The 26,060-nt window shown below is 43.5% G+C and overlaps 1 protein-coding gene across 14 annotated transcripts in view; it reads left to right on the forward strand.

Moving 5' to 3' along the window:
- The window catches only part of FBRSL1 (fibrosin like 1), a 508,752-nt gene that overhangs the window by 201,272 nt on the left and 281,420 nt on the right, over window positions 1–26,060 (forward strand). For 12 of the 14 annotated variants that reach the window (XM_082293570.1, XM_082293580.1, XM_082293573.1 and 9 more), the window contains exon 3: window positions 22,762–22,863. The exons of the other annotated variants lie outside the window; for them this stretch is intronic. In XM_082293570.1, coding sequence (XP_082149696.1) covers window positions 22,762–22,863 — 102 coding nt within the window. The remainder of the gene's footprint in view (window positions 1–22,761; window positions 22,864–26,060) is intronic. 14 annotated transcript variants of the gene reach the window in all.

A 26,060-nucleotide genomic window follows, 5' to 3' on the forward strand; every position in this document is an offset into this window, starting at 1 on the left:
GTCAGGTGTCCCAGCATGTGGGATTATAGTCAAAAATGAAGTCTAATTTTTCTGCACATGAGTGGTTGGCATCCCTCGAGGTTGCTATCATGCCTAACTAAAGTTGGTTCTTTCTGCAATATATTTCTTCCTACACTTGAGAGATCACTTCCCGTCCTCCCCCTGCTCCATGGTGTTACTGCGCTTCCCCAGCTACAATTAAAATGTTGACACCTGGCTTGGCTCTGCAGATTAGGATTTGATTTTCTGTAATTATATGTTATCGCTCACATTCAGTAGCAATTTTGCCTTCTGTACAGTATGATAACACTTATTAATTCAATAAAAGAAATCAATTCACAGGCAATTTCCAAATGTAACACCTTGGTAACTGAGTACTAACCAATCAGATTATGCATCTGACATTGTGCCTTGTCATTTAATCAGTAATGGGTGATTGCAAAAGCAGATATATGTCAGATGTTAATTACAAGTAACACAGTTTGGGACCATAATGTTAGCAGTGCCTGTTTTGTTATGATGCTGTGCTGAATATAGCTAATATTTGACTTGCACTTAAGTATTATTTACAGTAAATGGAATGATAAGGATATTTATTCTGTCTCTGTGTTCCAACAGATGTATTAAGTTTTCTTTTTAATCAGTAGAACACTCTGAGTGTTAATGGACTGCCACACGGTGCATGTGTATGTGGGATGTGGAGGTGGGTTTGTTTATAGTGAACATGCTCAATCTTATCTTTTAGAAAGTTACACAGTCTTGCTTTCCCGTGGCTTTTTTTATCTTCTTGAAGTGTTTTACTTGGCATATGCCAATCATCTCTTTCCATCAGGTTATTGTTAGAGTGTGGAAAAACACATGTGACGGCTGTGGGTATGCACCACCTCAGAGCCTGCTGAGACCCTCCCACCTCTCCCTCCTGTCTTTTGCAACAGGCACCAGGTGAAATGTGTTCTCCTTCAGTCCTGGAGAGAATTAACTGTGGGCAGGTGACTGGAATCACCTTTCGCTTTCACTCCGCTTACACCTGATGTTTTCTCCCCTTAAGAAGGTCTTCAGGCTCAAACTTTGTGGTTGTTCATAAATGGGGCTTGTTCCTCTCCTCACTTCAGGTCCTCCTGGGTCTGTTGATTGTGACTCACAACATTGTCTGTCCTTATCTTCAGCTGTTGGTTGGGCACTTGGTGCCCCTCACTTGGTGTGCTTTCACTGGTGATCAAAGACATACGGGACCTGGCACTTTAATTTTGTATCTTCACTTTAAAGACCCATTTGTTCTGTGTGATTAGGACCTATTAGTCCACTTAAATCAAGATGAGAACAGGTGAAATATGCCTGAAACTGACATTTCAGCTTCGCCAAATGTTATCATGCTGACACAACCTTCCTTTCTGATTTGTAATTAAGTTATAGCCAAGGCCACCAGCTATTAAACTCTACAAACCAAATATATAAGATGCAAGGAATCTCCAATAAAGTGTAAACTTCAATTAGATGGCACCAGCCCAGGGTCCTGAGCTTTCATTGGATACTTACCTAATTTTATTATAACAGCAGCATTCTAAATGAGCAGCTCTGGGGCACAGCCTATTAATTTACCAGTCTGCATATTCATTACATCTTACAAATTGGCATCAGTGTTTTGTTTTTAGCACCTTATTTATTGAAAGAGGGAAGCATATTCAATGTTAGATCACTTACATTTTCTGTTCAGTAAACCATTATCATTTAGAGTTTTCCTAAAATGAGGAAATTCATACAAGTTGGGGTAAATTTTCCCATTAAAGTGATTTGCTAATGGTTGATAAAGCAACATGGGGCTTGTAAAACCATTTGCTGTGAAATTTCAACAGAAGTTTTTCTTTTGCCCCAAGATATCATTGTTTTCAGGGAGGTAAAAGGATTGTAGATGGAGATGGCAATACATTTTTCAGCCATAGCCTGTTTCCCCATCTCTCCGTTTTACATACGGACAGATGTAATGTTATTTTCTCTATTTTTATTTTTTTATTAATCATACTTAGAGAAGAAAAAGGTGCTTCAAAATAATATTCTTCTATGTAATCCTCTCTATTGTGATGATGAGTACTTGTGTTGGCTTCTCCTTTCATTACTGTCCCTCTATCATTGAATGAGTCAGTGATGTAAGCAGAGCTCTCACAACTCAGAGCCTGATGTGTGAATGTTGGTTTATTACTCCAGCGTGACTTTCTTGAACTTCTAAGGAAGCAGAGTGTTTATTTTAAATGTGCATACCAGTAATGAAGCAATTTGATATTTTGCCATAACTAATGAGTTCAGGAGAGTGCCTAAACCATGTAAATGTTCGGTTTTAAATGGTCTTGTTACACAGGAGTTTAGAAAATACCTTGTCCCTTCAAGAGGTCTTACTGTGCTAAATTATGTATTTCTGTAATGAAAGACAGTTATAGTCTTAATTCTTTTATGAAAAAGAATAACTTAAACTATTTTATTATGAGAATTTGCATCTCTAGTTGGGATATTCTCCAAGTTTTCTCGGTGTCCTTAGGGAGGTTTCTTCCTCCCCTGCAGTTGGGCCTGGGGAGCAAAGCATGACCCTGGTGTTTCCTGGCAGAGTGTATCTGATAGATAAATTGGTACTGGAAATAATGTGGAACCACTGAAATTAGGTCAAGCTGCTGGTTTGTCTGTGAAATGAGAGACTTCTATTTATCCTTTAAAAAAGGATTTATAATGGGATTCTCTGCATGTTTGTGCATATTGAAGGGTAAGCAGATCATGGGCTGCAGGGTTTGATCAGGCTGGGACAGAGCAGTGATTTTTAAAAGGCAATGCTGGCAGAAGCAGTGAAAATTTTATGAATGCACAAGTAACCTCATGTCACATAGGGATTATTCCTTTAATGTGTTTATGCCTTTATCAAGGATGGGATGGCTTTGTTGCCTAGCTATGTAGCATTAACTTGCTGCTATCTGAGAAATAATACCCATTAGTAAGTTCTGACTTTGGTATTTATTTCCCATGTTCCTTATCTGGTATAAGTTGATATAAATCCTTCTCCTGACAAATCAGAACATGGATGAGTTTCCTCTGGCAAAAACTGATATTGCAGCTCGTCCTTTAGCTCTCAGGCCTCACGGGTTTAACATCAGTGGTTTGACCTCTTCCCATTCTGAGGATACCCTGAGCACTGCTATCTGTAGAGATGCACGATGACAGAGTAATCATACTTTGTGCTGAAGATTACAGTGCTTTTGGCAGTCACAGATAAACTCAGCCTCACAAGCTGAGCATAATGACATTATGTAGAACTGCTTTCTATTTAAGGGGAAAAAAAAGGGAGGGAGGGTGATAGTAGGGATGAATGTGCCTGATGTCAGAGCTGGGTAGAACCTGACTCTGCCATGTGTGCCAGCCCCTGGGCTGGCCTGGCTGCTGGACAGACAGCTTGTGTTTTGCTGGATAAGCAGATGTCCTGGAGAATTAGGGATTGCTGTCATAGGCCTGATGGCAAGAGTCCAATCTGCTCTTTGACATGGAGGCTTTGCCTCTATTATCTCTCCATATGTGTATTTTCCTGCCCAGGGATTTCATGGAAATGAGTGCTGCACGTTGAGATGAGGGAGCCTCCTCAAGGTCACTTTGCTCTGTGAGCAGGTGCATTGCACTGCCATTCTCAACTGACCACCAGTCAAGCCTTCATGAAGCTGTGTGGTGAAAAACTCAGGATCACAGAGCTGAGAGTCTTCATCCTGCAGGACCTGGACATGCCAGTGAAACTGGAACTCAAAGGCATTTGAAAAGCACTTCTAAGTACTTACATTATTTCCCTGTATTTTTGTTACCACAGTTTTATGTTGGTAGTCTCATGGGCCACCAAGAAGGTTCACTGAGTTTGGGAGCAGTCTCTCCTGTATTGGTTGTACTGACTTAACACATATAACCAGTTACAAAGCAAGTAAAATTTTGACCTGTAATAAGCTCTTCATTTCAACAAAGAGCAGTTCAAGACTTCAGCATTCTCAAACAGATTTTCAAGGATACAATATAGATCTTAAAATGCATGGTTGATTTAGTTTAAGCTGTGATAGTAAAGATGGATAAAAACAGAAATAAGCTCTCACTTTCAAGGTCATTATTTCTCAGTTCTAGGTCATTTGATTTATTTGCCAGCACACTGCAGGCTCTGAGAGCTGAGTAGATGCTTATCCATGGTAACAGTTTTACTTTACTCTACCCAGTGTTGCTACTGATTGCTAGAGTAAAGCCTGGCTTTCAATCATGAGGCACAGAGATGCTTAATGGCAAAGCTGGAGTCTCTGCTTTCTGCTGAAGCACAGGGTTTGTCAAAGAACACTGTAGATTTTTACCATGCTAGTTTGAACTGGCTCTTTATCACCTGTTTTTTCTTTGGGAAATCAGAAATCCATGATAGCACCAAAGGACTTCATTTTAAGGCAGTCTGTAGGTCTCTTGAGCAGATGGGAGAAACTTGGATTGAATTAAAACCATATTGTGAAAGGTGATCATTGTACTACTCTGTGTGTTTTCTGAATTTACTTAGGAGGATGTTTAGGAGAAGAGGGAAAGGATTTAAAATACCAAGTTGCCATCCTGGGAGTATAATCCCTGGAGTACTTCCTTTTTTTAGAGGCACTATACTCCAGAATTCAACAAATGATTAAAATTAGTCCTCAGAATGCTGACCATCGCACAACTATTCCTGTCTCAGCCATGCAAGGAATGTCTCCTGCCTTTCTGCCAGCACCTCTTCTTCCCTTTCACTGACCCTCCCATCTATCCCCTGCTTGGGTCCCACTTTAGTCCCACTTTACGGTGAGGCTTTCAGGGCTCTTAGCCAGTGTGTGAACCTTGTGCTCTGTATGCAGCTGTAGTTAATGCCAAAAGCATGTTCCAGGTCGTTGTTCTCATCAGAAACATGGGGAGAAAGCAGTGGTGGGAAGATGGGAGAGGGCTTGGCATTCCCACACATGACAGCAGCCCTGCGGTTTCCAGGCTCTGTGGGGAGGGAAGAAGGGTGGTGGCTTAGGGGGAGGTTTAGGAGAGCAGCAGCACATTTAAATCACTTTCAGCTCTGCTTAGGGCTGTAGCTAAAACTTCCAGAAGTTCGAAGTTCCTGTGACCAATCTGAGAGACTCCCCTGCCACGTTATGTGATGAAAACCAGAGCAGATGATGTGAAGGCTCCTTACAGGATGTCCCTGGCACAGCCACCACTGCTCTCGGATTGATCATAAGGAGCTAAAGAGCCTCTGCAGTGGCCAAGCAGGGGTGTGTGCCTTTCACAGCACCACGAGCTGCTTACATGGTTTATGTTCCATGGTATATCAGCAACAAAGCAGCCCGGGTGCAAAGCCTGTGTGAAAACTGATCCTCAGTGAAATGGGAATTTACAAATGTGGCGTGTTCTTCTCAAAAATAAAATTGAGCTTTACCCATATTACTATTAAAGTATAAAGCTTTAATTATGCCCTAAATCCACTTCTTTAGCTGGGGGGCTTGCATGATTAGCAGCAAGGAAAAAAAAAAAGGCATCTGGAGAGGCTGTGTGGTGCCATGTTTTCCCATATGTGAAATTTTATACAGTACAAATTATTAAACACCAAACCTCCGGAGAAAGATTGTAATGAAAAATTTAGCACTCCCCCATCAGGCTGCAACTAATTTGCCTTCTGACTAGATCTGAAAGAACGGAGGGCTGTGCTGGTGGTAATCCTTGATGAGTAGCTGGCAAGAGGAAACAAGCAGTATTATAATATAGTGCAGCAGAAGCAGTGGTGTGATGCTTCTGTGGACAGCCTCTCTGAGACACACTTAAGGTAAACATAAAGAAAAAGTAAATCACTGTTTTCAGCAAAGGTCGATGGGTGCATATCCTCTTCTTTCTATTTTGATTTTGGCCTCAAGCTCCCAATTTTCATTTTGCAACACTTCTTTGTAATAGAGATGTACAGGAGAGAGGAGACCTGGAACAGGTGCTCTCTGGCTCACGTGTTGGGGCATCCTGTCTTGTTCATTCACCTTCCCCTGCCCTTCTGCTGCTCACACCTGAAACATCCAGCCCGCACACTCAGGGGCTTCAGATGTGAGGGCAGGAGGAGCTTCTCACTACTGTCAGAGACTGTTCTCCAGGAGACAGTGATGGTGTTTATAGAAATAGGCAGCTAATGGTGGAACGTCTCTCTACCTGCTTTACATTTTTGTTTGCAGAAGAACATTAATTAGCATTTTCTTTAAAACTGTTAATGGATAATTTCCCTTTTCTTCCCCCCATCTTCCTCCACCCCCCCCCCCCCCACCCCCTTTTTCCTCTCTTTTTATTTTAAGTTCAGCCCTGCAGAATTTTGAAGGCATGGAACTTGACAGGTCAAGCCAAAAGGATGCTGAAAATAGCCTGATGTGACCAGAGGCACCCACTGTGTGCTTCTCTGTGATTAACCATTGTTACACTCTGCTAGGTGCTTATTACAATTAAATTCTTCCTTCCCAGAGCAGCCTGTTTCATCCTGATTGGCACAGGGGAGAGCTGACAATGTTGTAGCAATAGGTTGGATTCTCCATGAGCCCCTGCTTTTTTCTGGCCAGTTTTTTCCATGTTTCTTGCTAGCAAAAGAAAGGCCCCATGTGACCCCACGGGCAGTTTATCTTGTCTTGTTATAGCTGGAACATGATTTTAACAAAAGGGAAGTAACCTTCTCATGTGCAGTGTGTCCACTGACTCAGAAAGCCCCCAAATCCCTAATTTCCTGAAAGAGTTTACCCCACCATCCCTAAGTTCATACTTGCCCCTAAAAGCCAGGGATCCATTTTGCCTGGATACTTCAGAAAGAAAGGGCTGTAGGCACAAAAATCCTTCTCCTCACCGAAACAATCTAAAATCCAGATTTTACAGTCTAAGTCCAAGAAAACTCAGCGCCTGCAGATTGCTCTTGGCCCCTGCCTGGCAGGGTGTTGATTAATAATTTGAACCTGCAAATCCTCTTTCAACTTCTGTGAAATCTAAATTGCCCATCTGAGGCTTGCTTCTTTCAAAACAATTCTACTGTGATTTTCACTGCCAGCATAATTCTCCATAAAATAGATAACCCTGTCAGTGGCAAAGCTGTGCCGCACACCTGGAAGGCAGCACAGCTGCCTGGCTGCTGGCGAGAGCTGAGGAGAGCAGAATGGAAAACCGAGTTCAGAAATATCCAGCTGCATTCTGCTCCATTTGCACTGTACCATATATGTTTGCCTGTTTCAGAAGTTTTAAATTTTTTTTGTTAAGGCTGAAGTTTTGGGGATAGAAAAGAGGAGATTGGAATCTCATCACCTTTCGGAGTCAAGTTGTGGTTAGAAAATCTCGGTTTTAGGACTTGCCAGAAAATAATGGTGCAGCCATTTATTCAAGCAAGTCACTGTTTGAGGCTGCTCCTGCCACTGCATTCTCCCTGGGGCAGAAGGAGCTGGTTTTGGGGGATGAAACAACAGAGGTTTCTGTGAGATGAGTTACGGGCTTTTCCACAGGTGGCCTGGGAGGTGGGAGAGTGCTGCTCCTGCTGGATGGATGATTTTTAGGAGGGATAACACCCAAGCATTGATAAATGTGTTGTAGTTTGTGAACTTAATGGTGTTACAAGATGCTTTCATGTTTTCTGCTGAACTGTTCTGTTTCCATTTCGGCTCCTTTTTATGGTTTTGGGAAAATGATACGATTTTACTCTTGCATTAGTGCAAATCCATAGTAATTCTATTAATGCAAGAAAAAAACAACACCTGGTTTTAGAAACCGTGAGAAAAGCAATTGCTGTGGTGTTTTTGAAAAAGGACCTTGTTTGCCCAGTAATTCAATATTGCTCTATCATCTCAATAATGAGAGTTTAGCTCATAATGGCAGCACATTACAAAAAAGGCCATACAATTTAAACATGTTGTAAATCCAACTAATAAGTATAAATTGATTTTTAAGGGGAAAAATGCATAAAACTAGTCTTTTACCATATGTTTCAACTCTACCAGAAGCCTTACTTGAATGGTATTTCAATGTGCTTTACCTATTGTGCTGCAAACTTTTTCAGGCTCTGTCAAGTTGTACTAAAGCTTTTAAAATACAGATGGTGGTAAAATCCCCAGTGGAAAACAGACTTCTATTTCAAACTTCAGTACTGTTTTTTTCTCTTCTAGTTCATAGCAGATTTTGTCAGATCAGAAGAAATAGTCACAGCTTGATGCAGCTGGATTCTTCTTTGGCATGAGCAGAAACATCTGGCCCCAAAACAGCACATTTTACCAAAAGGCCGAAATACATGCACATGCATCTGTTGTGCTAATATATTTTCCTGTGAACTCAGATGTTAATTGCTTTGTTTTGCTGAGACAACACTGTTGGTTCAGTGAGTAAGATTGTTTCCTTTAGCCCTCTGTTACTGGTTTCCTTTAGCAGTAATACTGTTTTAAATAGGAAACTGCCAGGTACAGTGTGAGCAGCAGTAAGATGCAAAGTGTTTTGAGCAAGGATATTTATACTGCAGTGGTATCTAGACATGTATTGTTATAAAGACCTTGCATGTTGACTGAGACACCTATTAGCACAAAAGCTCCATGTCAGAGCAGTTCCACATCTCCAGAAGAAATGTTCAATTTGTGCATCAATATTTTAGAGGCTTTGGCCATCCCCACTTGCTACCTCTATTGTTCTCTTTCTTCTCATCTGCAGGCAGCAGCAAAGGAACAATAAAGATCTGGATAATTACCTGGTTATTTAGCTCTACCCATAGAGCCTTCATGAGTTTTGTTATTTTGGGCTTTGTTCCTTTTCCCACACTTGCTCCTTCAGGAAGAGCTACAGTTCAGAGAAGTCCTTTTCCTGAATTCCGGTCTCTGGATTGAGCTTTAGGTTTTGTTCCCTCTGCTTCTGGGCCCTACTGCTGCTTGTAAAGATCCCATGGTGTGACAGACCTTGGTCATCTCCCAGATCTGTATCCAAGGTACTTGGAAGCCTCCTGCCTTGGGCAGCACTCAGACACAGGTCTTTGTGCCACAGTAAAACCTCACTGACCTGTGTGTCAGGAACAGTCCTGAATCACTCCAAATCTTCCCAGTAGCAAAGGCCATGCTCCCTTATCCCTTTTTCAGAAAACCTGCCTTATCTGATGGCCTCGTTTTTTCATGCTGTAACTCTACATCTCTTTTTACTAAAATATTTCCTGTGGAGAGTGTAGGGTTTCCATGTAGTATCCAAGAATGCAGCAATTCCTTTTTTTGCTTTCTCAGCAAGCTCTCCTCTATTAACATTATGCTTTCATTCAAAGAAATATTTGCTTACATGTCACCCAGGGAGAACGATCTTGTGGTTAAGATGCAAGATGGTTGATGTTAAAAGCTGCAGTGCTTTTAGCCACCCTGTTTTCTCTGTAGTTGTAGTCCCAACCTTATTCCAGGTTCATTGCTTGATGTTTCCAAAGTCATCTGGTCTTTTTATCCGTTCTGGGAAGGAATGATAATACTACCCACTGCACATCCTTGCTGTTTAAATTTGATGGGTATTTGCAGAGTATTTGGAGATGCTCTCAGGAAATATTAGTAGGATCATTAATAAATGCATCTTGCTATTACAGCATCCTCTATACAGCTGTGTATATAATTCTAGACTTTCCCACTGAACAAGTAGAGAAAGCAGATGCTTATTACTGTTTAAAATACCTTTCTGCATCAAATGTGACAAGGAAGATGAGCATTTCCTGAAGCTAAGACCATCCTTATGGGAAGGACTGAAGCAGGCTCAATTAACTGGGCTGTTACTTTAATTTCATTGTAGAAGCTTCTTGTTCCAGTTCAAGTTAAACTGATTGATAACTTATTTAACCTGAATAAAATGAAGGTTTGGCTTAAAACTTGACAAGCATTTACAATGCTTTAAATCACTTTCAAAACAGGCTTTTAGTTGAACCTAGTGGACTTGTTTATTTTGGGTTTTGACAAGCCTTTGTGGCCTCTGTGAAACAGTGCAGGTGCAATGGCTCACGTTTCTCTGGGCCTGCCTTAGGCAGGCTTCCCCTCCTCTAGACCCACCTCATCCCCAGGCACAGCCTGACCTCTTTCTGGAAGGCACCAGTTACATTTTTCTCTCCAGAATCAGTGAGGAGAGGCTGTCTAAACTCACAGGGAGCAATTCAGGCCAGCTGGATAACCCTCAGTGTCTGCCTGGTGTTTACCTGTGCAGTTTGCCCTTTCAGCTGTATCAGAGCTACAGAGTGTCAGCCAGTCCTTTTGTGACTGAGAAATGTTAAAACCCACTGTTTTGGGGAATGTGTGGCTAGTGCCAAGCCACTCCTGTGCTGCACATCATGAGAGTACAGACAGGGCCAACAACATGGGTTTTTCTCTACCATAAACTACTGGAATCTGTGGGAAGAAGGTAGGGCAGGATCCCAGTCCATCTGCACTGAGCTTTCGGTGCTGGCTTTAGTTCCTTGCATGTTTGGGTAGTGCCCTGTGTCCCTTGATGGTAGCAAATATCAACCAGCTATTTCAAGGAGCTCTGGGCTCAGCCTGACAGCAGTGCTGCCTTCTTAAGAGCTGCTTCCCCTTCCTCAGCTGTGAACATTAATCTGAAAGTTCAGTGATCATTAGCTAAAATAATTGTTGCCCCTTTTTAGTTACTTGGGACTGAAAATTACCAAAGGGTTTCACCGTAGTTGCTTAGGCTGTAATTATTGTTAGATTTTTGTTTTCTTCGGGATGTTGATCAGCAAACAGGATGTCCCCTGGGCATTTAGAGGAAATTGCTTCTGTGTTTCCTTGAGGAGCTGGCTGTGCTTGCTCTGGTAGTTACAACACTTTTCTCAAATCAGAAAACTTGCCCTGGTGGTGTAGGAGCTGATGGCCTTACTGAAAGTTTCCTTGACAGCTCCAGTGTCTTGACTGATCACAGTGGGTGATCACAACCAGACATGCAGTGATGTTGCAGCTTGTCTCTGCTTCAAGTGCAGAGCCAGGGAACTGCTTTCCAGACCTGCAGAGGTGTGAGGTTTGCTCTGATTTTTGCCAGAGTGGCTTGGTTCATCTGCTAGTGCAGGGAGCCTGGAGAAAATGGCTCTGGCTCTTGTTGAGCAGAAGCAGCTGTGGTTAGCTTTCCATTGCCTGTGGGAGACTAGGGACAGCTGGCTGGGGGACAGAGACCTCTGCCAGGGAAAAGACAGATTCCGAAAGTCTAGGCAGAGTTCAAGGAGGGGCTTTGTAGAGTTTGAATTAGCAATAAAAGCAAATCATAGATCTGACTAGAACAAGGTAGGAGCTGGAATAAAACTACTCATGGCGGTGTGCATGGGAATTGTCTGTGCTTTGCTAAATTCCCACTGTAGCACAGCTCGTGCCAGCCAGCCATCAATTCCTTCCACGTTGAAGTGCTGGTTCTCTTCTTGCCTTTAATGGCAGCAATTCCCCCAGCTGCTGTGAGGCTGGAGCCTTGCTCCTGGGTTTTTAGGGATCGTCAGCTGTAAAAGGGACGTGATTGTGGGCTGGTTTGCGGAACGGCTGGAGACATGCAATATCAGGCCAGATCCTGGATGTGTGGGAGACTCTCTCCTGTGATTTGAACCGTGCCACTGTAGCTTAACCTCACCCCAGTGCTGGGCAAGAAACCTGGTTGGGTCTGTTTGGGGTCCATTTCTACTCCATGGGAATTGCCTGTTCCAATGGCCTGAGGCCAGGCTGTGACTGTCCTGCTGGGAGTAGGGACCAGCACGGCTGGGGCTCTGCTCAGCACTGTGATCTTTGACAGCAGTTTCTGCAAAATTCATTATTCCCTAGGCAGCCTTTGCATTTATTTATTTACTTTGTTTCTTTTCTTTTTTTCACTTTAGTTTATTAGTTGCACGTGTGGCTTTATCTGGATAAAAATGCATGCAATTTATGCATGCCTACAGTAGCATATGTTTTATATATTGGTTTATAGGGATGGTACTGATTCCTGAATTAATTTGAACAGCAAATTGTTGTTGTATCTGCACACAGTATGTCTTCTTTTTTTTAATGTGTATTATATGACACACATCTGGTGGTGTTTTAACTGTGTTATTGTGGTGCCTCAGAGTCCTAGCAATGAATTTGAAACCCAACTGTACTAAGCACAGCTTTTTCACATGGGACACTTGGAGGGGTTGAGTGAATTGTTGAGCAAGAGTGTGGGTGTTTTTGTCTCTGCCATGAATCATGGACAAGAACCCAAATGCCTTTGAAGGCTGCCTTCACTGTTGGGCAGCATCAGGAGGCAGCTTTTGTGCCTGGCTCCAGGTAAGGAGAGACCTGCAGTGCCTCACACCTGGAGAGGTGCTGGCAATTTTTGCTTTCTAATGGAGTTTCAGTTAATCTCTGTGATCCCTGTAAGAAGGACTTGGAGCAATTCAGGACAACTCTCCAAGTCTGTCCCATGGGTTAGACTGTACCTGCCATGGGTTGTCTGTTCAGTAGAGCTGTGCCTTGCTGGTGTACTGGAGAGGCTGAAGACCTTCCAAAATCATTCCTGTCAATGTCGTATTCAAGAGAAAGTGGCCTCTCTTCCCTTGCTGAGGGGTTGGATTAGTTCCCTTTGGTGTAGCATTATGCAGGAGGACCATAAGGACACACTAGTCTGCTGTCACCTCCCAGCTTTTCCCAGCAGGCTCTGTTTGGCAGCACAGTCTCTCTTCTGCAGGAGCTGCAGGCAGCTGCTCTCATTCCTCATAACCATAGTGCAGCCCTGCTTTGGGATATGGTTTTTCTCCTGAGGTGTGTTTTTCACAGAATTCAAGCTGCTGCCTAAGCTGCCTTCCCCTTCTCTTCCTTATTTATTCTAAAATGGTATCATTGGCATCTGTGAATTTTATCTGCAGTGGGTTTGATAACATTTTTCTCAGATATTGATGGGACTATTGAATAGCTGCAAACCTTGTTTAAATCCTTTTACCTTCTGTAGGAAACATTAATGTTTACTTATTGACACTACTTTCTGAGAACTCAGCTGATCTGGTTTCCACTTAAAATATGCTTTATTGATATTTATATAGCACTAGCTTTTATCAGAATGTCTTGTAGTATGAGTGCATCAAGAATCCTAAATGTATCACATTTATCCAGTTTCCTTTTCAACCAAACTTATTGAAGAAATGAAACCAGGCTTACTCAAGAAGATTAATTTTCCAGAAAACCTTGTTGAAATAGTTTAATTGAGTCACTTTACTCCAGTTCTGGTTTTCTTTTCTTCTGCTGCTCAAGCCTGGTATCACAGCACTGTGTCTACAGCAGCCCAGCCAGCCCTGGTTGCTCATTTGAAATATGTCTCCAATACATGTCTTTTTTCTGTTTTCTCAGTGGATATTCCAAGATCGTTTAAAACACCTGTGTGACATGATCTCCCATTCTATAGCTTGTGCAACAGGTCTGGACTTTGTTCTTGGCAAATGTTGTCTGATATCTTCTATCAGAAAGCTGGGGAATGTCTGTTTTCTTCCCAAGGTCGAGGCTGAATGTTTTAGCTGTCTGACATAATTAGTAATAAGTTTACCTTGCTTTTTGGATCTTCTTTTACTAAAATCACTTTTGCAGGTTATCATCACCTTTCATATTAAAACTCAAAACCCTTGGCTTTGCAGAGTAGCATTACCAGAAGAGAACTACTGTAATATACAGAGATATTTTTCTTGGTTGAATTTCTTAATATATTTTGAAACATTTCCTGCAGCTTTGGACAATTTAATATGTATATTAAATCTACTTTTGCTTTGAACATCACAGCTGTTGATATTAGCCTTTAATAGATGGTATCTGTATGCATAGATGGCAGCAATGTTAAAGCTGTCAATTCTGATTGCCTCCTACATGGTGTTTAAAAGCATCGTGTAAGCTCAGCCTAATTTAGTCCGTTGGCTCCAGCTGAACACAGCTCTCTCCCTTCTAAGTGGATGCTTAGTCAATCATTCCTCTGTCCTGCTTGGAGCTACTTCCCTTACAGTGATCCTTTCGCTATGGTCCACTGCACCAGATTGGTAACACTTGATGCATCTGCTGTAAGAGTTCTGAGCTCATCTTCAGTGTATCCATTTCTTTCCCATTACCAAAAAAAAAAACCCGTGCTAAATCAATTTTCTGTTTGATGCATATTGGATGGCATTTTATAACCGAGAGTCACAGGTTCGAATCATCTTTATGTGAAACTTGAAGCTACAAATCTTATTTTCAAGAGGCACAGAGGCTTTCAGCTCTAAGAGGCTCAAAGGCTTTCAGTTCTCTCATGGACTGTTTATTGGATGCTACTCCTTGAGACCTGTCACCTTGTTGTCATCTTCACCACAGGCTCCAGGGGAACCTCTGCTCTGCTGCCTAGAGCACCTCCTCCTCTTCCTCCTCCACTGATGTAGTGACTGCAGGGCTGTTTCTCTCGCATATTCTCACTCCTCTCTCTGGCTGCAATTGCTTCTGTGCAGCAACATTTCTCCCTTCTTAACTGTGTTGTTATTCCAGAGGTGCTGCCTCCATTGCTGATGGGCCTGGCTTTGGCCAGCAGCATGTCCGTCTTGGAGCCAGCTGGCTTTGTCTCCACTGGACATGGGGGAAGCTTCTGGCAGCTTCTCACAGAAGACACCCTGCTACCAAGACTTTGCCACGCAAACCCAATACCTGCCCCTCTGTTGCCTTGCCTGCCTCTCCAGTCAGCCCCAAAGGCTCATAGGTGCAATCTGCACCTGCTTGCCCTGTTGTGGAAGGCAGGTTTTAGTTAAATAGGTTGGGAATGCTGTTTCCCCCTCAGCAGTCCAAGGCCCACTCCGGCACACGCGCTCGCTGGCTGTAACCTAAGCAGGTCTACGCTGACACAGTTTATCACTGACGTATGTCAAACCCAGATTTTCCCAGCTGTCTGCTGCCATCTGCCAAGTGCGGCTGGGGGCATGCAGAGTGCAGTTTGCTATGCAGGCCTGATGGCAGCTGTAAAATCGAGCAGTTTTGCCTGCTTAAGCACCAGCTTTTTTCCAAAATAAGCATTAGCTCTCGCATGGCAGCGAGGCTCCTGATCCTGAGAGTGCAGGTCATGGTGGGGAAGCGGTGCCGGCTCTGCTCCACAGCCGAGGCCACCTGCCAGCCCAGAAGCTGTGAAAAATCATTGCAGCAGTTCCAGAGCTGCAGAAAAGCCAACCCCGCTGCTCCATATGGCCTCCATGTGCTGGGCACTGTGGAGAAAGGCTTCTCCAGGCCCCCAGGGCACTGGCCTGCTCTTTAGGTGGCACCTTGCAAGAGCCATGAAGTCAAACAGAGTTCCTCCCTAGTTAGAAGTGGCACCAGATCTGCAGATGTGTCTGCTGGAGAGCTAAAGCTGAGCTCACTGCTGGCTAATCACAGCACCAGACAGGAGTTCTTCCAAAAACTGCAAAGGCAGCTGCCCGTACCAAAGGAGCTTGGGTTTCATTTGCTCTTAGAAATGGAAGGTGACCCTCATATCTGGTTGCAAGCATTAAGATATAAAGTTAGGTTGTTAGTGAGTAGTTAATGTTGCTCAAGTAGCTGAGAAACTATCAATAGCTTTTGAATATTTTGATTTTTCACTGATAATACTTTTTTATTACAGTAAGTTGTTGAACTTGCCTTACTTTAGCAGCTGACTGAGTCTAAGCACAGAAATCCTTTGCTAGCATCAATTCAAGTTCTCTGCATCCCAGAGGGAGGTAAAAATGAACCACTGTGTTACAGACTGCTTGACTGCAACACAGGTAATTGATATAACTTAGCCAAAAGAAACTGGTAAACCAGGATTAGGAACCAGTAGTCTGCAGAGCAGGTAAATGTATAAACACTGACCTTCAAAACATGATGGAACCGAGTGAATGCTAAAAAAAAAAGACGATTTTCCTTCAGTATCAAACACTGGTGGTGTTTGCTTCTTCATCACAGTAAGTAAAAATGGACATGTCATATTTAAAGTGAGTTATGGCCAAGATAGCCCATCACAGCATCCAGAGCAGCACCACCCAATTAGAAAAACTACTCTAATCCAACCTGATGCTACTGTCATTTTTTAAAATGAGCCCTTGTTCAATCATAAAATACTCGGACCATAACATTGCTTTCTATGCCATATGTCCTTATTTAGAGGGGGAAAAAAAATGATTGCACCCTTAATTCAAAGGAAACGTTTCCCTCTGAGCCAGAACTCAATAAAATGTATCAAAAAAAATTGTGGAAAAGGGCAAGCAAAGAAAATCAAATTGCAGCGTGTGAAACGATTTAAGGAGGGACCTGGGGAATACATAATCTCCAAACTGCCAAGTTAGAGCAAGTATAAAATATACAAACAAGCCTGATATTTTTCCCAGTTGATCTCATTATGAGGTATGCTTGGGATAGATAAATTTTGTTAGAATGCATTAAGGCTGGATTTTCAAGGAAACAAATCAGAAGTAATGTGTTTAGCTGATTCCACCTTGTTTTGATACGTGGGTCTTTTCAGGTTTAAAAAAGTATGGGTTTAAAGCCAAATGGTTTGTTTTGTTTCAAGCATTAAAACCAGAGACAACAGGGTGACTTCCCCCCCACCTTCTGGAAAACTGACATTTATAATTTCAGCGTGGTCTTCAATCCTTGGGGTAGAGCTCTGTGCACTATGTTTCACTGCCACTTATTGTTGCCTGCCTGAAATTCACTGAGCTGGCCTTGAGTGCAATCCCTTAACAGACTGTTTCATCCACAAATAGTACTTTTTCCAAGTCTCCAATATATTTTAATTAAATTGTCCATTTGTATTTATTAAGGCAGTTTACTGTCTCCTGCTGCAGAAAGCTGCTACCGCTGATAGTCTACCAGAGAAACATGAGCTTATCTGGGACTTGATAATAAAATGCAAGCATATGTTAGCAAAAAAGTCTCCCAAAATATTGTTTAAGCATCCTTTTCATGTTTATTGGGAAGGAGATAGGCCATACAATTATTTTTGATAAGTTTTTGGAACAGTTGGTGTTATCAGTTCTTGTAGCTGTGGGAAATGATGATCTTTGTTAGAATGAAATGTTACCTGCCGGAAATTTTTCTTCCTTAGATTAACCCTGTAGAAAGAGTTGAAAAAGGGTCCTTTGGCAGAGCTGATGATAAAGTCATTACCTGCTGATGAGATGCAAAGTGGTGTTCAGCAGCATTAGTTTAGATAGATGAACATGATAAGGTTGATTCATCCCTGTCTCTGGTGGTCTGAAAGCTTGGACCTAAACTCTGGGACTTGGACGCCTCTCAGCTCTACACACTTATCTCCAAGTGGCTTCTGCCAAACCAGATTTGCCGTGAAGTCAGTAACATGGAAATCTGAAGGTTATGTTTGGTCTGTCCTCTCTCTCAAGACAAATAAAAGTGGATCTTCCAGAGCTTTAAAAAGGAATTAAACTTAGTTCTTGAAGTTAACGTGTTCCTGAAAGGAGGTAACTTGGCTCGGTGCTGTGTGGAACTCTGCCCTTCTGATCTGGAAGGACTGCTTTGTTTTCATGGACTATTCCTGGCTCCAGAGTGCAGTGCAATGTAGGTGGGTGCCATTCCTGCTGGTGCCTATCCACTGGCAGAGGTGACAGGATTAGTGAATTAATAGACCCATCTGAGCCACCAGAACAGGCATCTCTGAGATGAATATTTTAATTATGTCTCTCCCTGAGGCTTTTGCTTTCTGTCTTTCCTTCAGAACTGCGCAGAGAGAGGTTGCTGGGAATTTCTTTTCCCACCCTGTGTGTATGCAAGACCCATTTTGTACAAAACAGATACAAACCCAAGCAACAGCAAGGGCTTTAAAATGAGACTGCTGTGGCTTTAAGAGCGAGAAAAAAACCTGTTAAGGAAGGAAAATAAAAATCCCACAGCCTGTTGTAGCAGCTGTAGCTTCAGATCGTGTGGAAAATGAAGGCAGATGATTCAATTTGGCCTGTGCCCCGAGTACATTTCCAAATGCTTCTGTGTGTGCGCAAGATAATGAACAAATATATTGAGATGGCACAAGATCAGTCCGAGTTTGCCGCTGCACAGGCCGTGGAGCTCCCAGTAGGAGCGCACTAGCTGTGCTGGGTTAATGGGGGTGAGGGTCGGGGAGCCCAGCACCTTTCAGAACAACTTAAGAAAAGAATTTGTCTCCTTTTGCCCCAGGCTCCCCGTGGCACTCAAATGGAGCTTGTGATAAATCGAAGTGTATTTATTAATAATGAGCAGGGGCAGCGTGCCCATGATGTGAAAATAGGTGTGCCAAATAAAAACGTGCTTTCCTCTGACATCGGAAAAGCTTAAGTAAATGGAGAGCAGGCTGATCTATTATGATTAAAAAGCAGGGGCTGAGAGCCAACATAGTGGTAATGAAAAAGCCCTTTTAGGGAAACAAGACCCATTCTGCCCATTCATATATTCCTCCACCCCCACCTCACAGGAAGAAGTAGGGAGGGGGAAGCTGGATGGGAGAGACAGAAAGGCAACAGCATTCCAGGATAGCAGAGCTGGAGTTATTACCGGGATGAGTTATGATATTTAATCATGCTACATGATGTCCAACAGCGCGAGGTTCATAATTCTTGGCTCCGAACATGGCTTGGGACTGTCTGTGAGCACCTGCAGAATGCAAATTGATCATGGCCTTACAAACCCTCTGTGCCTACCCCCGGTCCTTCCCTGCCAAGCCAGCCCTGTCTGCAGCCTTGGCCTGCTCCTACCGAGCTGGAAATGGTCTCTTCCATGTTCTCAAACACAAATCTGCCGTTCCTGGTGAAAGCTGGACTGCAGCTACTGCAGAGAGCCAGGATTGCCTGCCACCAGCTTTGCTCTGCCGTGTGTGGTGGGTCTGGGGTGTTATTTATCTTGCAGGAGACTGCTTTGGTCTGGTTTTTAAGCAGCTTTGGGTTTAATTAATGCTTTTGGAGAATTCCCTTAACTTCAGCGATGAAACAGGCACTGCTGGAGTAAAACTTCAGCACCTATTTCAGTTCGTATGTATGGACATTAATGTCTTGCTGTCTTAGGGTTTGGAAGAGATAAATTACCAAATAGCTTCAGTTGTCCCCTTGAGCCTTTTTATTTTGTTCCAGCTTTGCTCTCCTGAAGTGACACAGTAGTCAGCCTATGTCTAAGACAAGATTCCCTCCCACCTCCAGCCCTCAGGAGACAAGGCTGAGAAGCACCTTTCCAAGCCCCTCTCTGCAGAGCTTTGGGCATCAGGGTTATTTTGAGGCATTTTGTTCGTCAGATGGCTCCCAAAACACTTTGAGCAGACCTAAGGGCAACTTGATCAAACACATTCGGGTTTGGCCCACACACTCCCTCCTGCTGTTCCCCAGTCTCTGTTTTGGCTTTGTTACACTGGCTGGAACCCTCCAGTTCCAGTCTGGAAGGCAGTTTGGGTTAGTCCTGCCTCAAACAGGGCAAACCCATCCACAGGATTGGTTTTGCTCAAGGAGCTGGGTGCTCTCAGTGGGTAGTGCAGAGGGATGGGGAGACACAATGTGTGTCTCAAAAGGGTTTGATTTTGGGTGAGAACAGCCCGTAAGGTTCAATTGCATATGTAATTCTGGCTGCTGAAGGACATTGCCGCTGTGTGGAAATACTCTGGACCATCCATATGGGCTGCTCAAGTTTTAGGTGGGATATTTGGCTCATCCACCTGAGGCGTTTAATCCTGGTGGCTGGTGTTGCACTAATGCCTCTGGAAGTCCCTGGCAATGTGTTGTATGAGAGGGCATAGTGTGTTTTGCCTGTGAATTTGGGGAGTTGGTTGTTTGGATCTGTGCTGAGGTAGAGATGACATCTGGGAGTGGGGCCAGGAGCCCACCTGGCCTCTGGCCCACCTCAACTTTGCAGACTCTGGAACAGTAATGTCTTCTTCCAAGGGAGAGGAATACTGGTTTTTATAGGAAAATTCAGTCAGGGAACGTGGTCAGGAAGAATTTCTGGAACTCAAGCAAAAACACCCAGAGAAAATCGCTACAAATCAAGCAGCTTGAGCCGGTGGCAACTTTAGGTAAGAAGCTTTAGACCAGTTTGCTAATACCCAGGTCTGCCGAGAGTGCCCGTGAAACCAATGCATCCATTTAGCAGAACAACTTGTCCTCCTCGTTGGGTCCTGCATGCAGCTCATTAGGGTAATTACTGATGAATTAAGGCAGCTTGGCTGAGCACTGGGGCTGCGGGTGTGCGGGCTCCCCTGCTGGCAGGCAGCAGGTGTAAATGAACAAGATCTGTCAAAAAGGCTGATGACCCTCTTAATTCACAGCAGCAAACTGGGGACAGAGGTAGTGCAGCAAGTTTAATAATTGATATTTACTTGGAAAGGTTAATGGCAGCAGTGATGCTTCTAATTTGCTTGCCCGTGCAAGACCTTGTCAGGTCAAATTGTCTCAATTTGTTACTGTGTGTGTAGGTGTAGTTTTCCTTTAATGAAATTTGGAGAAAAGAAACAGGTGGTGTTTGGAGCTGACTGTAACTCAAGAAAAGCAGCAAAAGGTTCCAGTCTGGTAACAGGTTGGGTGAGTCTGTGCTAACTTTAAACAGCTGGCAGTTTAGTCCTTTTGAATTAATTCTAGCAACCATTTGCACTTGGGAAGGTGAAAGGATTTGGAATGGCATAATTTATTTTTACTTTAATTTGCAGCTGTCTAGGAGTTGTTTAGGTCAGAAGCGTAATAATTTTGACAGGCTTTGATGTGTTCCTAGGTGGGAGGGGGAAGGTTATGGATCAGAAATCAGAAAGCTGCAGAATTCAATGGGCATTTCTGTACTGTGTTAGGGAAATTGTAATTCTGCCCTGTAATGGTTAAGTGGTTCCTATTTCAAGGAGAAACAAAGCACCTGCTGTGTCTGGAAGGATTGAAATTGGCAGGTCAGATACTTTACATCCAAGAGTTTCAGAAGAACTGGCTGATGACTACAAACCAGTGGAGTTGGGTTTTGAGTAAGTGTAGAAAGACACAGCTGACAGAAAAAAGCTGGCATGCCAGTGTTATGAAAGGCTGTAATTAATGGGATATTACCATTTGTCTTATTGGCTTGGCATCAATCCTAGGCAAGATAATCGGATAGCTGAAGTAGTAATTGCTTAATAAAGACCTAAAAAAGAATAAAATAAGTGAATGACAATCATTTAATGTATTTAGGAAAAAACCTCTTACCAAATTTAATTAAAAATTTGATGGTTTATGGCCAGTATTGTAGTATAGTTAGATTTCTGGTTTTGATGTTGTTGACCCATTTATTAAGGCAACAGACAATATGGATTGAACATCATGAACTTCAAGTGGATGATTTCTTGCCTTGATACGTGGTGCTGGTAGTTGCAAATGCAAGCTCACTGTTGTTGGAAATGCTTCTAGCAGATCCCAGCAGGGATTGCCTCTCGTTGCTGTGCTGTGCTTTCGAACATTTTGACATAGGAGCAAATATGAAATACTGGTCTTGGTAGAAGTTTGCAGGTGGGCAACGTATTGGAAAGGTGTTGTGGTGTGCAAGGAGTGAGACAGGGCACTGTACTGAGAGTGGTGGTTGTGTGATAAGGCGGCCACGAAAACATTTTCATTTCTATCTCTTAGATGTGTCTGCAAGTCTTATCCTGCAGAAGAAAGTGTATTGGTGAGGTGTAAGGTGGCAGAAAGGCATGCAGAGCAAGGACATAAATCAGAAATTTACTGAGCATGTTACTTTTCCTGTCTTCTGCTACCCAAGCCACCACAGGGCTGTATACTCTGGATGAGAACTAGAGCTCATTGTCCATACAGTACCCTGAAAATTGCATTAAAATATTAATAGACTGTGGGGCACTTAGCTGGCAGCACTATCCAATGTCCATGGAGTGCAGTGATCAGTGCTCTCAGTGCTCAGGTTGCCATGCCCAGTGCCACAGGGGCAGGGCTGCAGGGGTTACATCAGCACCACAAGCAAACCCTGCTGGCTGCCAGCACTGCCGTGTAACAGGACAGCAAGAAACAAAGGGATTTTATTGCCATTAAAAATACCAATTTGTACAAGCCGACATTTTAAATAGTGTAATTTAAATGGAACCAAACTGATATGAATAGAACCTATTAATAAATTAAACACTTCTTTCCACCTAATATTTCATGAGGGAATTAGCAGAATAATTTGTTAGTAAATGAGCCCAGGAATGAAGCTGTGAATGACATCTATCCTACCCTTCTCCTCCCCCTGTAACACTCTTTGCAGATGTAAGAGGAAGGTTACTGTGATTTCAAACATTGGCTCTCTCACTTCTATGCAAACACAAGCACAACTTCAGGTGAAGGGAGTGGGATGATTTAGCAGTTAAAGCACCAACCTTGGCTGTAGGAGTTAAACCTGCTCTACTTCAAATTCTGTGTGGTGTCTCAAGCAAGTTGTTTCAGGCCAGTGGCCCTCAGTGGCCATCATCACCTCAGTGCAGACACTGGGGTGGCCCCAGGGCACGTCTCTGGCTAGTGGGTCAGGCAGCAACAGCAGTGTCACAGCTGAGGTGCAGAGTGAAGGAGGTTTGTCTGTCCACTTCCCCCTCATGTCAGGCCTGAGGACTTTGGCACAGCCTTGCCTGCTTCCAGGAGTGCCAAAAGCACCTTCCCTCTCATGTTAGTGGAAAGGAGTGTGGACACACGTGGTCAAGCACAACTGCAGAGAAGCCCCAATGCATTCCAGCCTTTCCATGGTGGCGTGGGTGTAGGAGTGAAACATTGACTAAACTGCTGTCGGCAACCTCGGGAACAGGTGGCAGAGCAGTGCTTGAAAATCTCCTTTTTCCCCCTCCTTCTTCTCCCTCTAGATGAAGGTCCCTACAAGCAGAAGTGGCAGAAATAGCGAGGAAGACAGCATCAGGGAGGCCACAAGCTCTCAGCGGAGCAGCTCAAGGGACCGTCTCAGTGATGTAAGTACCATTCAGGAGAAAGCATCGCTTCGTTGCAGCAATTCCCGCTGCTGACATGGCTTTTCATAAATCTTGCTGAACAAATGTTGGCATCCAGAGGTCACTGTGTAATAACTTTTTTTTATGTCATGATTGAGTGTTACGGCATAAGTGGTTGAGCTGCCTTGCAAACACTATAATCATGGTGCAAATAATATGATAAGCGAAAGATCAGAGATGGGAAAACAAAATGGAATTGTTATTCCTTGGGGAAAAATGGCTTGATGTTTTGTTTTGTTTTTTCAAAGAAGTTGTGTTAAAAAGCTTTTTACAGCATCTTTGGGTTTAGCTGCTGCACGTAATCACATAGTTTGGGTGCAAAGTTGGTTCATCTAATTTTACGCTTCCTGCTGCCAAGATATGAGAGGGTTTTGGGGGAAAGCTGTCTTTCTCTCAGGAAATTCGATGGTACGTTGAGTGAAATGTTATGATAAAACAAAAGCAAACGGTGCCTTAGTGTGTAAACACACAAATGGGCTTTTGAGTCACCAAGAAATCAATGGCAGTGCTGGGATAATTTTATATGAAGGCTTTTTGTGTTAGCAATTAGCATTTCGCCTTCATTAAAACATGATTTTTTACTAATTAGGACCTTTCCCGTTAGGAGAGATTTAAATGAAGAACAATAATCAAACGCTGGCACGAGCATGTCTGAAATATTAAATTTGCCATTTCAATGGCAAGCCACAGAAATCCCAGAGCGAGCGGTTTTCATGTTGAGTTCTATTAATGTAAAATATGCTTCATAACTAAAACCTGTCACAGAAAACGGCTCACACCAGCTAAATTCAATTGGACAGTTAATTTAGCTTTAAAATTGAAAACACTACCTCCGCTTCAGGATGCAAAAGGAAGAGGGGGGGAAAGCCTTTGATAAGTGTAATGTATTTGCTATTAAGGCTTTCAGAGCCCATTCTACAGGAGGAAAAGGGAGAAAAAGGGGAAAAAATGGCTCCCACAAATGTGTTTAAAAGCTGAAAGTATTTATTAAAAATGTCAGCAGAAAAGTGCTTTTGGCAGATTAAAGCGGGATTCAGCTTGACAGCTCTGACAGGAAAATGTGACGAGGGAAAATTCTCTCTACATGTTTGGAGTGTGAATGGGGCGCTGTAAACAGCCGACGCAGTGGGAGGAAGAGAAAAATAACGTGTCCTGTGATCTGCTTCCAGGATTGCGAGCCCACGCGCCGCAGTGGGGCCAGGCAGCCGGGGGGGGCCGGGACAAATCCCCTTGCTGTGGGACGTCTTTGGCTGTGTTATTAGTCAATAATGATGGTAATTTTATATACACATACATCGATGCGATTCTCCGCTTCCCCTCCCCTTGGCCACTCCTGACAGGTGCATGAGCAGGAGTGCCTGGGAGCTGCACTGTAATGTGGGGCTGCAGGAAAGGAATAACATATTCCAGCTTAGCCATTAGCTTAGGTCAAAGCGTTAAGTGGTCTTGGAGACTTTTCTTGTTAAGCTGATGCACTTCCAGTATTTCTCCTCCTTTCCCTTTGCCCCCAAAATTGCAGGCTGAGCCTGTAGGAATTGACTCTTAGTGCCTAATTCCTGCAAAAATCTTCAAAGCCTGTTCAGCAGCCAGTGAAATTCAGTGGGAAATAGGCACTCTGTTCTCTTTTAGTCAGCAGAGATGCTTGGGCAGTGCCTGGAGGCCGGGGCACACTTCAGAGCTTTGCTGAAGCTGCTCTCGTGACCTGGCGACCCATTGCAAATGAGAATTTTCCAAATTAGTAATTAAACAGTTTGAAAAGTAAGGTTCATGAATCACGGAATGCTCTTCGTTCATTATTTGATGAGTGCAATTTAGCTTTAATTACATATAACGCTGCCTCGCGTACTGGTACATGTTCTGTAGCCTATTTAGCGACTGTCTGAAAGTCTTAGGAAGTCCCGTGGGTGCAATCAGATGGTTTTCCCCGTTTCTGTGCAAAGGGATAAGGAGGCAGACTGGCTCTCTTACTTTGAGAGGGAGCAGGGAAAGGGAGAGGAGACAACAACATGCTACTGAGTGTCGATTCCTGCAGGATTTTCTGTCCAGCCATGCCTGGTCCCTTTTGGCTCTGGAGCTTTATGTCCCAGCACGCTGTTTAAATAGCTGGTGTGCCACTGGATTGGCACGACTCCTTGCATGTCCTCAGGATCAGGACCACAGGGCAGTCAGTGTGTCCAGGGAAGGCAGGGACTGTGTTTCCTGGAGGTTGGTGCTTACAAACCAAGGCTCTAGCACCCGGCGCTGCCCTAGCAGATGGATGCTCTGCAGCAGGAGGCACCTGGGCTGTTTCTCACTCTCCTGCTGTTCCTTGGTGCATTTGGCCTTCAGGACTGCTTTTTGTGCTGCCTTTCCCTCCTACGCCTTTCCCCATTAACTGGGGTGAACAATGGAGTAAATGAGGCAGGAGGTGACAGGTCTGGCTGCTGTAGGGCAGCACACAGCAGGTGTGGTGGGAAATGTGTGCATCCAAGTGTCGGCTGTAGCGGTGCCACCTTAGGAGCACTGGGTCCTTCCTCCGGCTGCATTGTGGATCCCCATTTCAGAGGTGCTGTTCTGAACAGCTCAGTCCCTCTGTGCCATTTGTTTCTTGAGGTGACTTGTTCAATGGGATGCCAGCAAGTTGTTCTTTATTTACATTAATGCATGTCATTAGTCTCTAATGGACCGTGAAGTCAAGAGGTGGCCTGGTCTGTCGTGAAATAATTGCACTCTAAAGAAAACTGAGGCAAATGATTGATTATGTTGTGCGCACACACACACACACACACAAACAGCCATTGGTTCATCCATAACAAAACCCAGAGCATTTTGCTCCTTCCTTGCCACAAATGAAAATTCTGTGGGGAGAGAATGATACAATTTCATAGTGAGACAGTAATTGTCTGGCTTGTATAGTAAGTCTTTCCAGACATTACACCAAGTGCCATTTATTATGGGTCATTGGGGGGAAAAAATGCTTATTATGATCTAGTGAAATCATCTCTGGCTGCAGAGGTTTGATTTGTTGAGGCGGGGCTCTTCTTTGGGATGATGAAACTTCAGAGCAGAAAACCAGTGATATTTTAGCCCAGGCTTTGTGGTGCGAAGAGGGAATGGGAATCTGCCACGTTTTATGTTCCCAGTGTTGATGTAAAATTCCCTTAAAAACTACTGCAAAG

This window comes from Coloeus monedula, assembly GCF_965178545.1.
Source record: "Coloeus monedula genome assembly, chromosome: 18".
Taxonomy (NCBI): Eukaryota; Metazoa; Chordata; class Aves; order Passeriformes; family Corvidae; genus Coloeus; species Coloeus monedula.